Consider the following 10,547-nt stretch of genomic DNA (forward strand, 5'->3'; position numbering starts at 1 on the left):
ATCAGGCTTTTTTTTTTTTTTCTCTTTTAAACAACATCTATAAAGAACAAATATCAGCTTCAAAAGTCTGCAGGGAGGAGGAAGAGAGAGAGAGAGAGAGAGAGACAGTACTCGTGGCAGACACAGGGAGGTTTTGTTATTATTTATTTGTGAAGTTAAAAACGAGCGATAAAAAGTAAAAACTGCCATACAATTTTTTTTTGTTTGTTTTGTTCATTTTGTTTCTAGTTATCTCCTCTGGAACAGATGAAAAGACAAGAGAGCAGACCAGTCCTGGGCGGGGGCGGGTGTGGGTGGGGAAGGAGGAGCGAGGGAAGGGGGGAGGGGGTCTGCCATACCCCATACCCACACCTGGTCCAAGGAATGTTCAACTCTAACTAAAAAATAAAAAATAAAAAAAAAGAGAGAGAAAAAAATGGAAAAGAAATAGCAAGTGACTTTTTTTTTCCTTTTTGAAAGTTTATTTTAAAAACAAGAGGGCCACGGGCAGTTGGGAGAAAACGAATCACTTTACCCTCAGGAGAGGCTGTTTTGGGAAGGCTGGGGGATAGAGATTTATATATATATATATATCATTTAATAGGTTTTGTTCTGCTTTGTGTTTTTAATTTTTAAAGTTTTTTTTTTTTGGCAGAGATTTTTAGTTCTCGCTATTTTCTAAGGCTGGCTCAACATGAAGAATCCCAATTTGGAAAGGAAGAGGATGCGGACACTGGGGTGTGAGAGCTGGCCCCCCACAGGGGCCCGCAGCACCCCAGGCAGCCATCGCGCTCACCAAACAAACCAAGGAAAAACACAAACAAAAAAAAAAGCCCCCAAACAGAACAAAATGGAGAAAAAAAAATAAAAGATTTTCACAGATGAAGAAGTTCACATTCATTCGATTCATTGAGCCTGTGGAGAGGGGAGAGACAGGAATTGGTCACTACGGGAGGGGCAGCGGGCCTGGGGTGAAGAGCTGGACCTCCAGGAGGAGCCAGGAAGCCCCTCCAAGCCTGTGCGGCCCAGGCTGAGGCTGAGGCCTGCCACTGTCTAGCCTCTCAGGACTCTCAAGTCAGACTGCTGCCTGGAAGAAGAGGAAGAGGAAGAGGAGGAGGAGGAAAGGCAGAAGAGAGAAGCAGGAGTGAGGAGGGGGGCGGGAAGGGGGGTGCTGGCGGCTCGGCGCATCACACATCAACAGTCAGATCATGGTGTCCCCACAACACCCCTGTGAGGTAGGTTGGAAAGTGGCATCGGTCGCCATGCCCACTTCACAGACAGGACCAGGACACAGAGGCGAGCACGCGAGGGCACGGTGGCCAGCAGCCCGCACAGAGCCGGCAGCCCGCACACGCAGTCACTTGGACGTGGGGGATAAAGGTCGTGGTTTTTAAAAAATAAAGGAATAAAAAGAACAAAACCCCAAAAAGTGATGCGGAGAAGGGGAGAGAAAAAAAAAATTTCTTCCCAAGTGGGCAGACTCCGAGTGGCCGGCAGCGGCGGGACGCCATGGGAGCTGCCTGCCGGTCCCACCCAGGACTACCCACCAGTTCTCAAGTTCCACCTGTGCGTGCTTCGCGCTCCCCCAGCGTGGCGACAGAGTCACACAGGAACGAGCAGCTGGCGAGGAGCCTCCTCCGTGAGCCTCTGGACCCAGCGAGCGCTTCCCGGCGGCGGCAGCGGGCGGGCGGGCGGCGGGCGCGGGGCGCTCCGGAGACTCTGGCCACACGCCCGCTGCAGGCATCAAGGGCACACCCCGCAGGGGAAGGGGTTTCCGGCGCTACCCACTAAGGCAGGATGGACGGTGGCCGGGGGTTGGAAGGAGAAAGGAGGAGGAGGAGGGTGGCAATTCCCACTTGCCTGCTGCTGTCCCTGCTGGGTGGGGGGCGGCTGGGGGCCGCCGGGGCCGGGGGTCTGTCCGTAGTACGCGGCCTGCTGTCTGTAATACTCAGCCCAGGCAGCGCTGTAGTCCGGCTGGGAGCCAGGGGGTGCTCCGGGACCCCCTCCAGTGGCCACTTGGGCTGTGGTGTGGAAGGCAGAGGTGAATGAGCGGAGAGCTGCCCCCCTGCCCGCTGTGCCCCACCCCTGGGGAGCCCCTGGCCTACCCTGCTTCTTGTAGTACTCCTCCCAGGCCTTGGTATAGTCCTGCTGTGGCGGGGCTCCGGGCTGCTGTGGCTGTTGGCCTGGGGGGTGGAGCGCAGTGGAGGGTCAGGGCACCCCTGGGTTGGGAAGGAGTGGGGCAGAGGATCGGGGTACCCCAGGATGGAGTGGGGTGGAGGAGCAGGCAGGGGGCCTCCCTGCGGCACTCACCCATCTTCTTGTAGTACTCCTCCCAGGCCTTGGTGTAGTCGGACTGGCCTGCAGGTGGGGGCTGCGGGGGCTCCCCTTGCGCAGGTGGGGCGGCGGGTGCGGGTGCGGGGCCGGGCACGGGCCCGGGGGGCTGCTGGTAGTAGTGCGAGTAGTAAGCGGCCCAGGCGGCATTGGGGTCGGCGGCGGCGGCAGCTGCCTTGTCTGCAGGAAGGCAAGTGGTGGTGAGGGAGGCCTGGGGGCATGGCCCAGCCTCCCCAGGGGCTCTCACACTTACTGGGGTCATGAGGAGCGGGAGGCTGCCACTGGGGGTAGGTGTTGCCCCAGCCTTGGGGTGGGTACTGGTGAGGAGGGGGTCCGCCGGCGCTGTGGGAGACACAGGGAGCTTGTGAGGTGCTGTATGGCCCCACCCATCCTATGCATGGTGGGATATGGGAGTGGGCCTAGCTCCCCCTACCCCAAGTCAGGAGTACTCACTGTGGAGGGGCCCCTGGTGGCCCCTGGTTGAAGGGCCCTGGGTTGAAGGGCCCCATGGGGCCTGCAGGGCCTGGTCCCCCAGGGCCTGGTCCGACTGGGCAGAGGGGACCCTGGAAGATGAAGCGAGGACATGAGTAGGGTGGCAGCGTGCAGGGAAATGGGGTCGCAGGTTCCTGGCCAGGAGCCCACCTCAATCTTCTCCTCAATGAGCTGCTTGGCGTGGTCAATCTGCTGAGGTGAGCCGCGGATAATGAAGAGTTTGAAGTTGGGGTCCCCATTGGGGGGCAGCTGCCGGGAGATCTCCACAAAGGCGCCCGTCTGCTGGTTGATGGCTTTCACATTCTCACCACCTGCAGAGCCACAGCCAGTGAGGGGAGAGCAGGAATGAGGAGCAATGGGTGTTGGGGGTGGGGTTGGGGAAGGGGAACTCACCTCGGCCAATGACCAACCCACACTTGTGGGTGGGAATAGAGAAGGTCATCTCTCCACCAGGGGGCCCCCAGTTGCCTTGGCCTCTTCCTCGGCCACGGCCCCCAGGGGGCATGCCAGGACCACCAGGAGGGCCTGGAGGACCGCTCTGTTGAACAGGGAGAATGAGGACTGAAGCAGGAAGCCAGCCTGGTCCCGGATGTCCCCAGGAGGGCTGGGTATCACCAGCCCAGGCAGCACCCCCAGACCACCCACCCGGAGGCTCTGGAGGAGGTCGTTGATGATCCGGGCTGCGTGCTCACAGCGCTCTGGGGGGCCCATGATGTGAGCAATCTTCTCGGGTCCCGTCCCATCATCTGCGGCCAACACCGAGAGAGCAGAGATCGATTTAAAAGTAGAACTCCCAGCCTCTGGGCTGGCACCCCGGGGAAACACTGCCAAGCCACAGGTGCCTCTGAGGTCTGCCATCATGCTGTGCCCTGAACCCCCTTGTCCCATGGTGGAAGGGCAGCAGGGCAGCAGCTGAGCCCCCTTCCTGCCTTTCAGGCTCAGAGCTAGCTGAGCTGTCGTCTCTGGACTTTCCAGCAAGCACCCTCAACAGCACTGGTCCCCTGCCCAGCCCTGAAGTTAGCCCAACTTGGGGAGGAACATATAGTGGGGACCGGTGGTCTCCCAGTGGATGATCTGATGGCTAGGCCTTTCCTATAGACTGCAGCCTGCCTCAGTGGCACACTGCTTCTACCCGATCTTCAGGTAAAACACACAAGCCAGGCACAGGGACCTCACCTTGCTTGAACTGTATCCGCACCCCAGCATCATTCTGGATCTTCTTGATCATTTCTCCACTCCGGCCGATGACCACTCCAACAGAATGCCTGGGCACTGGCACCTGGGAGTTGGGGAGGCGCAGGGTCAGCAAGCTTCACCTGCAGCTTGGCTGCACCCTCCCCACCCTCTACTCACGTCAATGCCTCCACCGATGCGAGAGCCATACTCCGTGCGGTCCCCGAAGCCACCCTGCTCTCGTTCACGGAGGATGTCCATTACCATCTCACACGCTTGCTGCATGCACAGGGATCTGGTCAGCATGTTGCAGTCCGGTTGCCCGGGCGCCTGGCCTCCCAGCCCCAGCCTGGGCTCAGGGCCTCAGTGCAACGCCACACCTCTGTGCAGTTTTGCACCTGCTCCCTAGTGGACAGGAAGCCCCAGCCTCCAAGCAAGAAAGGGAAGAAACCCCGTGGAATAGACAGAGCTGACCTCAAGGCTTGTGTCTGCTCACCCTGTAGAGCCTTAGGCAGCCCTCCAGGATCAGTGGCCACCCCCAGAGCTCACCTGCACTTTGTATGGATCCCCAATGATCCGGAGAGGCTTGTCCACATTGGTGTTCTGGGACCCGTCCTGAATTAAAATCATCTTCACCCCGGCACGCTCCTGGATAACCAATGGCAACCATGAGGGCCAGGCTCTCCTGGGACTCTCGAGCTGGAGGGGACCGGGGTGGGGACAGTGGAGTGCCCATCCGTCACCTGCAGCTGCTTAATCGTCTCCCCGCCTTTGCCGATGACCAGGCCAGCCTTGCCAGCAGGAATCATGATCTCCTGCACGGTGCCATTCTGGCCCCCATTGGCATTGTCGTGGAACTGTCCTGGGGGGCCCCCACGACCCCGAGACACAATGTCATCCAGCATCATCTTCGCTTTCCTGGAGAGGGAAGGACAGGCTGCTACCACCACTTGCAGAAACAGATGAACCCCAGCTTGAAGGGGAAGGGGCCCCAACCAGTGTATGGGGCAGACGCCAAAGAGGAGGCCTGGCATGGGGGACTGTTCAGCCTGGAGCTTTGGCAGACGTTGGCATTCTCAGGCATCAACCTGTGCGCACAGCTCTCTGCAGAGGGCAGGAGTGAAGGACACGTGGAGGTGTCACTCCCAATTCCTGAAGGAAAGAGGGCTTCTGCCTGCTCCCCAAGTCACCAAGGTGCAGCCAGGCACTTACTGGACAGACTCAGGGGCTCCCGTCAAGGACACACTGCGCTCAGGTAAGCCACCACTGTCTGGAAGAAGAGGAGACAGTGACCAAAGACAAGTGTGGAGATGAGGAAGCTTCCAGACAGCCTGTGGCCACTACCTCCCCACCCTCAGGTTACTCATTGGGAAAAGATAGGTGGAAGAAAAGACAGATTCAATAAGGACCAAGACCAAGGGCTTGGAATGTGGCTCAGTGGCAGAGTGCTTGCCTAACATGCACGACATCCTGGGTTTGATTCCTCAGTACCACATAAACAGAGAAAACCAGAAGTGGTGCTGTGGCCTAAGTGGTAGAGTTCTAGTCTTGAGCAAAAGCAGCTCAGGGACAGTGCCCAGTCCTGTGAACAAGTCCCAGGACTAGCATAAAAAAAAAGAGGACCAAGACCTTGCCCTACTCCATTCCCTGCCCATGTGCCCATGAACTTCCAGCCACCCACATCTCAGCCACCATGACGGTGCTTTAGACAAAGCAGCCACATGGTCACCTCATCCAATTCTTCCTTGCGGGCGATTCAATTTGGGGAAAGGGGACCTTCGCTCCCTGTCACACCTAGTGGTGTACTCTGTTTTGAGCCCAGTAAACATGAATCAGTGACAGTCCCAGCAGGTGTCAAGCAGGACGCTTGTTCCCCATACCTGGAGAGATCTGCACTTTGCAGCCCGAGTCCTGCTGGATTTTGTTGATCTGTTCACCTCCTCTGCCAATGACTAGTAGACAGAAGAAATGCAGATATGGGCTGAGGAGGTCTGGAACTCAGGAGACTAGACTGGGGGTCTCCATTGGCAGCCCTCCCACAGCTCCCTGGAGGGCAGAGCACAGAAACCCCATGGGGCCCAAAGGGACCAGCACTCACTTAAGCCCACCATGCCGTCTGGGACCCTGTACTCTTCTGTCATTGAAGTCCTGAAAGAGATGCTGCAATTCACCCTGAGCACAGGGTGCAAGCTCCCTCCTGCCCTCCATGCTTCTGGCTGAATACCCAGCTTCCTACACTGGGGCCCAAGGCCCAGGGCCTGCTCTCACCTCCTGAAGCAGGATACAATACCCCCAACTGTGCGTGAGTTTCCCACTGGCCTTCCCCACAACCTGACAGGTTTACATGTGCACCTGATGGGGTAAAGTAGCAGAACCCCCCCCTCCCCCCGCCAGACCATGCCAACCCTCAGCCTGAGAGGCAGTCTGTATGTCTGAGCAACCCAGTCCAGGGGCAGCAACATCAGCAGCAACACTGTGTCATAAACAGCTGCTGAGTAGACCCTGATAGCTTCCTGGACTTCCTGGTTGGGTAGGCCTGGCCTGTCAGTCGGGAGACAACTGCATGGTGTGGCAGAGACAGCCAAGAGCCCCATGAGCAGCTCAGTTACCTTGGGGGAGGGTGGATGGGTCCCAGCTGCGAACTGATGGCTGCAGAGAGAAATCCCAAAAGACCAGCTTAGCTCTTGTCCATACACCCCATGCCCACACCAGGGGCAACTGGCACTTATTACCCACAGTCCTGATGGCCACTGGAGGCCTCCCTCAAAAGTGCATGCAGGGCTGGGAATGTGGCTTAGTGGTAGAGTGCTTACCTAGCATGCATAAAGCCCTGGGTTCAATTCCTCAGTACTATATACACAGAAAAAAACCAGAAGTGGTGCTGTAACAAGTGGCTAGCACCTTGAGCAAAAGAAATTCAGGAACAGTGCCTAGGCCTTAACTTCAAGCTCCAGGATTGGGGGGAAAAGAAAAAAAGGTGCATGCAGGTCAGACACTGGTGGTTCAGGCCTGTAATCCTGGCTACTCAGGAGGCTGAGATCTGAGGATCACGGTTCAAAGCCAGTCTGGGCAAGAAAGTCCGTGATACTCATCTCCAATAAACCACTCAGAAAACCAGAAATGGCACTGTGGCTCAAATGGTAGAGTGCTTGCCTTGAGCTGAAGAGCTGATGGACAGCACTTAGGCCTAGAGTTCAAGACCTACAACTGACAATACAAACAAACAAACAGCCAAAGCCAGTGGGGCAGCCAAGTTTATGAGACTATTATCTCCAATTAATGACTAGAAAACTGGAAGTGGAGCTATGACTCAGTGGTAGAGTGCTAGCCTTGAGCAAAAGATCTCAGGAATAGTGCCCCAGTCCTGAGTTCAAGCCCCACAACTAACGGGGGTGGGGGTGGGGGTTGGGAGAATAGGCAGGTGGCTCATGCCTATAATCCTAGCTACTCAGGAGGCTGAGATCTGAGGATCACAGTTCAAAGAAAGCTTGGGCAGAAAAGTCTGTGAGACTCTTATCTCTAAGTAACCACCAGAAACCAGAAGTGGCCCTGTGGCTCAAGTAATAGGGCCCTTGCCTTGAGCTGAAGAGCTCAGGGAGAGCATCCAGGCCCAGAGTTCAAGTCCCGCAACCAACAACAACAAAAAAAGTGCATGCAGCCTCAAATCCAGGGGGTTCTACATCTCTAAAACTCATGTATTACCTGGAACACAAGCCTCCCCAAAGCAGAGCTACCTACTCTGAACTTCTAGCTCCTGACCCACCCTCCCCCCTCAAGACCACAAAGCTGTCATAGGCACAGTCTGGACTTACAGTCTCCCTGGGAAGCCAGCTTCTTGCTCTCCGGCTGGTCTGTGGATGATAGAGGGTGTCAGATGCAGCACCACCCACCCGTCTGGCTGTTGCCACATGTCCCCACCCCAGCATCGGCACAGAGCTGGGGGTGGCAGAGGGCAGTCCCAGCGGGGCCGCCAACACCCAGGGTGACACTCTACAAGGAACAACCTCCAAGTGGTAAAGGCAGCTGGCTCCCCCTTGATGCTGGTTGGCCTTACGGCCTGTCCCCGGAGGGGAGGAATGATCTTGGAACTTATAACTTACAACTTTGCCTTCTCAGCCACTGGATATGTCAGGGTGGCAGAGAGAACAAAATACAAGACCAGGACTGCTGATGCTTTCTGCAAGCAGTCTCCCTCACACTGGTACTCTCTGCACCTCAGCTCTCCCTCCCAAACTAAAAGTGGCTGCTGGAAGTTACCTCCATCTTCCAGCTGTCTCTTTTGGCCCCCAAAACCAAAATCAGGAGTGCTGTTATTCACAGTTGTAGCAGAATCGCCTCCAATTTTGGCTGCAATCTGGAGAAAGTAGGAAGCAAAGAAGAGTTGACCATGAGAGAGAAACACCTGTCCCCCAAACCTTCCCTGGAGCCTGCAGGGCCAGGAGTGGCATGCCTTGATTTAGAGTGAGCTGCGGGTGAAGGCATTCTGGAAGGAGTTTTTATGAAAGTTTCATAAAGTTCTCCCAAGTAACTGGGAACACCCTTTTGACAGCGCCCCCAATGCACTGACTTTGTTTTAAGTGGTGAAAGAAGCAGCTTGGTGACCTGTAGAGGGGGACCTGAGGCTACCTCGGGAAGCAAGAGCTTTCAGACCCTGCTTTCTACATGAGTAACTTCTCCCAGCTTGACTCTTGGGGTGCTAGAACACAACTTTCTCCAGTCCCTTACCCTCAGCATCTCTGTACCCAAAAACCCTCATGTGACTAAGACAAAGCCCCCTTTGGAACACACTATACGTGTGTGCTAGTATGAGGGCATGAACTCAGGACCTGGGTGCTTAGCTTTTTCACTTAAGGCTAGTACTCTACCCTTCTGGCACTACTTTTTTTTCTGGCTAACAGGGGATAATCGTGTCACAGACTTTCCTGCCTGGGCTGGCTTCCAACCTCCATCCTAAGATCTCAGCCTCCTGAATAGCTAGGATTACAAGGTATGAGCATCAAAACCATATATGTTTAAGACACATGAAGAGCAACTTCAGACACACCCAATTCAGCAAACAAACTTCAGATCACAACCTAGCTGTGTTTTAGAGACCCAGAGCCCATGCTCAGAATCTTTCTCTCCAACTCCACTGAGGGAAAAAGTGGGGGAAAAAAAAGAAGAGCTTGTATCTTGGCAGACCTATAGAGGGCTTGGTGTATCACCCCAAATAACAGCACCAAGCTCCCACATTCAATCAATCCCCAACAGAATCAACACATTTTGGGGAGCAATCAGATCAAATGCTCCGTCCAACCTACCCCACACTGGTGGTGAGGAAGCTGGAGGCCATACTGGGAAGAAGTGAGGGAGGTCACCTAACGGGTCCTCCCACCTTGGGAGGAGCCAGTCCCCAGCCCAGAGGCGTGGGGACAAGCCCAGGGTGCCACACTCCAGTCATCTACTTCCTGAGCCGGCAGCAAAGTTCTCCCTAAGGGTCCCAAACCCTCTAGGCCTGAGAAAAGTAAGCCGGTAGAACTGAGGTCAGTCACAGCAGCACGTGACCCCTTTCATGCTGTCATCGGGCCTCAAAACGCGGCGATGGCACGACCCCCCCCTCCCACTTTCCCAAAAAGACACTTGACTTTCAAACTACCCAAAAACATCTGCGGGTGTCCACCTTCCCCATCTGGCCTGAAGGCTCGGACGCCAAAGAGGGTCTTCTTCATTTTCCAGAGTTTTCTTTTTTTTTTTTTTTTTAAAGGGAAAGGGTCCCCCGTGGGACAAGGTTGGGGCAAAAACATGGCCCTTGGCTCTGATGTGGACAATCAGTGCGCAAAGCAAGACCCAACATTCAAGAAGGGGTGGGTGGGGGAGATCCATGGCCTCTGAGAGTGGGGGGCAAGTCTATGTGCCAGAAGGGACCACCCCAAGTGGAGGCCTGGATCTCCGCGACCCCGGCCCACCCAGGAACGGCTCTGGGTGACCCGACGCCGCCCCGACTCCACGTAGCTCCCCCTTCCCCCCCCGTGAGGAGCTGACCCCAGCCGGACAGGCCCCCAGCCGGCTACCCATGTGACCCCACGGCAGTCCCGGGCACCGCCCCCTCGCGACCCCGCGCGCGCGCGCACGTGACTCCCGCCCCCTCCCCCCCCAGCGCCCCTCAAGCCCGCGGCCGCCTCACCTGGCGGGCCCGCTGCACGGCGTCCGCGAAAGCGTCCTTGCGGATCCCCGGGCCGCCGCCACCCGGCGGCTGCGAGGGGCCTCCGGCCGAGCCTCCACCCGGGCCGCCGCCGCCGCCGCGGTCCCCCGCGCCCGTTGGGCCCGGCGGAGGGCCTCCGCCGGCGCCTCCGGCTCCCCCGCCCCCGCCGGCGGGCGGCGGAGGCCCGGGCGGGGGTCCTCCCGAGCTGTAGTCCGACATGGCGCGGCGAGGCCGGGCCTGGTGCGGAGGCTGAGGCTGAGGAGGAGGTGGCGGCGGCGGCGGCGGCTCAACGCGGGAACAAGGCCTCGCTCCACACGGCCGCGGAGCACTCTGGGAACCCAGCGGCTGGGAAGACGACGAGGGGGGAGAGGGTACCCCCGCCCGCCGGCGA

General features: G+C 57.2%; 1 protein-coding gene across 2 annotated transcripts; it reads right to left on the minus strand.

Annotated features, from left to right (window-relative positions):
* Positions 1-127: 127 nt before the first annotated feature.
* Positions 128-10,462, minus strand: Khsrp (KH-type splicing regulatory protein). 2 transcript variants are annotated; one of them, XM_070008257.1, is made up of 20 exons: positions 10,139-10,462; positions 8,233-8,329; positions 7,788-7,826; positions 6,585-6,624; positions 6,074-6,123; positions 5,856-5,927; positions 5,188-5,245; positions 4,719-4,893; positions 4,525-4,623; positions 4,156-4,254; positions 3,979-4,081; positions 3,448-3,548; positions 3,196-3,340; positions 2,953-3,113; positions 2,764-2,873; positions 2,564-2,652; positions 2,290-2,490; positions 2,085-2,162; positions 1,840-2,000; positions 128-894 (listed from the first exon to the last, which is right to left on the minus strand). In XM_070008257.1, exons 1-20 carry the CDS (start codon positions 10,373-10,375, stop codon positions 886-888), a joined length of 2,124 nt encoding a protein of 707 aa, XP_069864358.1. In that variant the 5' UTR covers positions 10,376-10,462; the 3' UTR covers positions 128-885. The 2 variants fall into 2 exon arrangements, with proteins under 2 accessions (XP_069864358.1, XP_069864356.1); XM_070008255.1 differs by having other exon boundaries at positions 128-2,000.
* Positions 10,463-10,547: the final 85 nt, after the last annotated feature.

This window comes from Dipodomys merriami, unplaced genomic scaffold, assembly GCF_024711535.1.
Source record: "Dipodomys merriami isolate MVZ:Mamm:240054 unplaced genomic scaffold, mDipMer1.0.p SCAF_70, whole genome shotgun sequence".
NCBI classification, from domain to species: Eukaryota; Metazoa; Chordata; class Mammalia; order Rodentia; family Heteromyidae; genus Dipodomys; species Dipodomys merriami.

Excerpts from the sequence above, each read along its gene's own strand:
- Khsrp (XM_070008255.1), bottom strand. The coding sequence starts at position 10,375 with ATGTCGGACTACAGCTCGGGAGGACCCCCGCCCGGGCCTCCGCCGCCC. Across the intron at positions 5,246-5,855 it reads CAAAGTGCAGATCTCTCCAG|ACAGTGGTGGCTTACCTGAG; the intron begins GTATGGGGAACA and ends CTCTTCTTCCAG. Across the intron at positions 4,624-4,718 it reads AGACGATTAAGCAGCTGCAG|GAGCGTGCCGGGGTGAAGAT; the intron begins GTGACGGATGGG and ends TTGGTTATCCAG.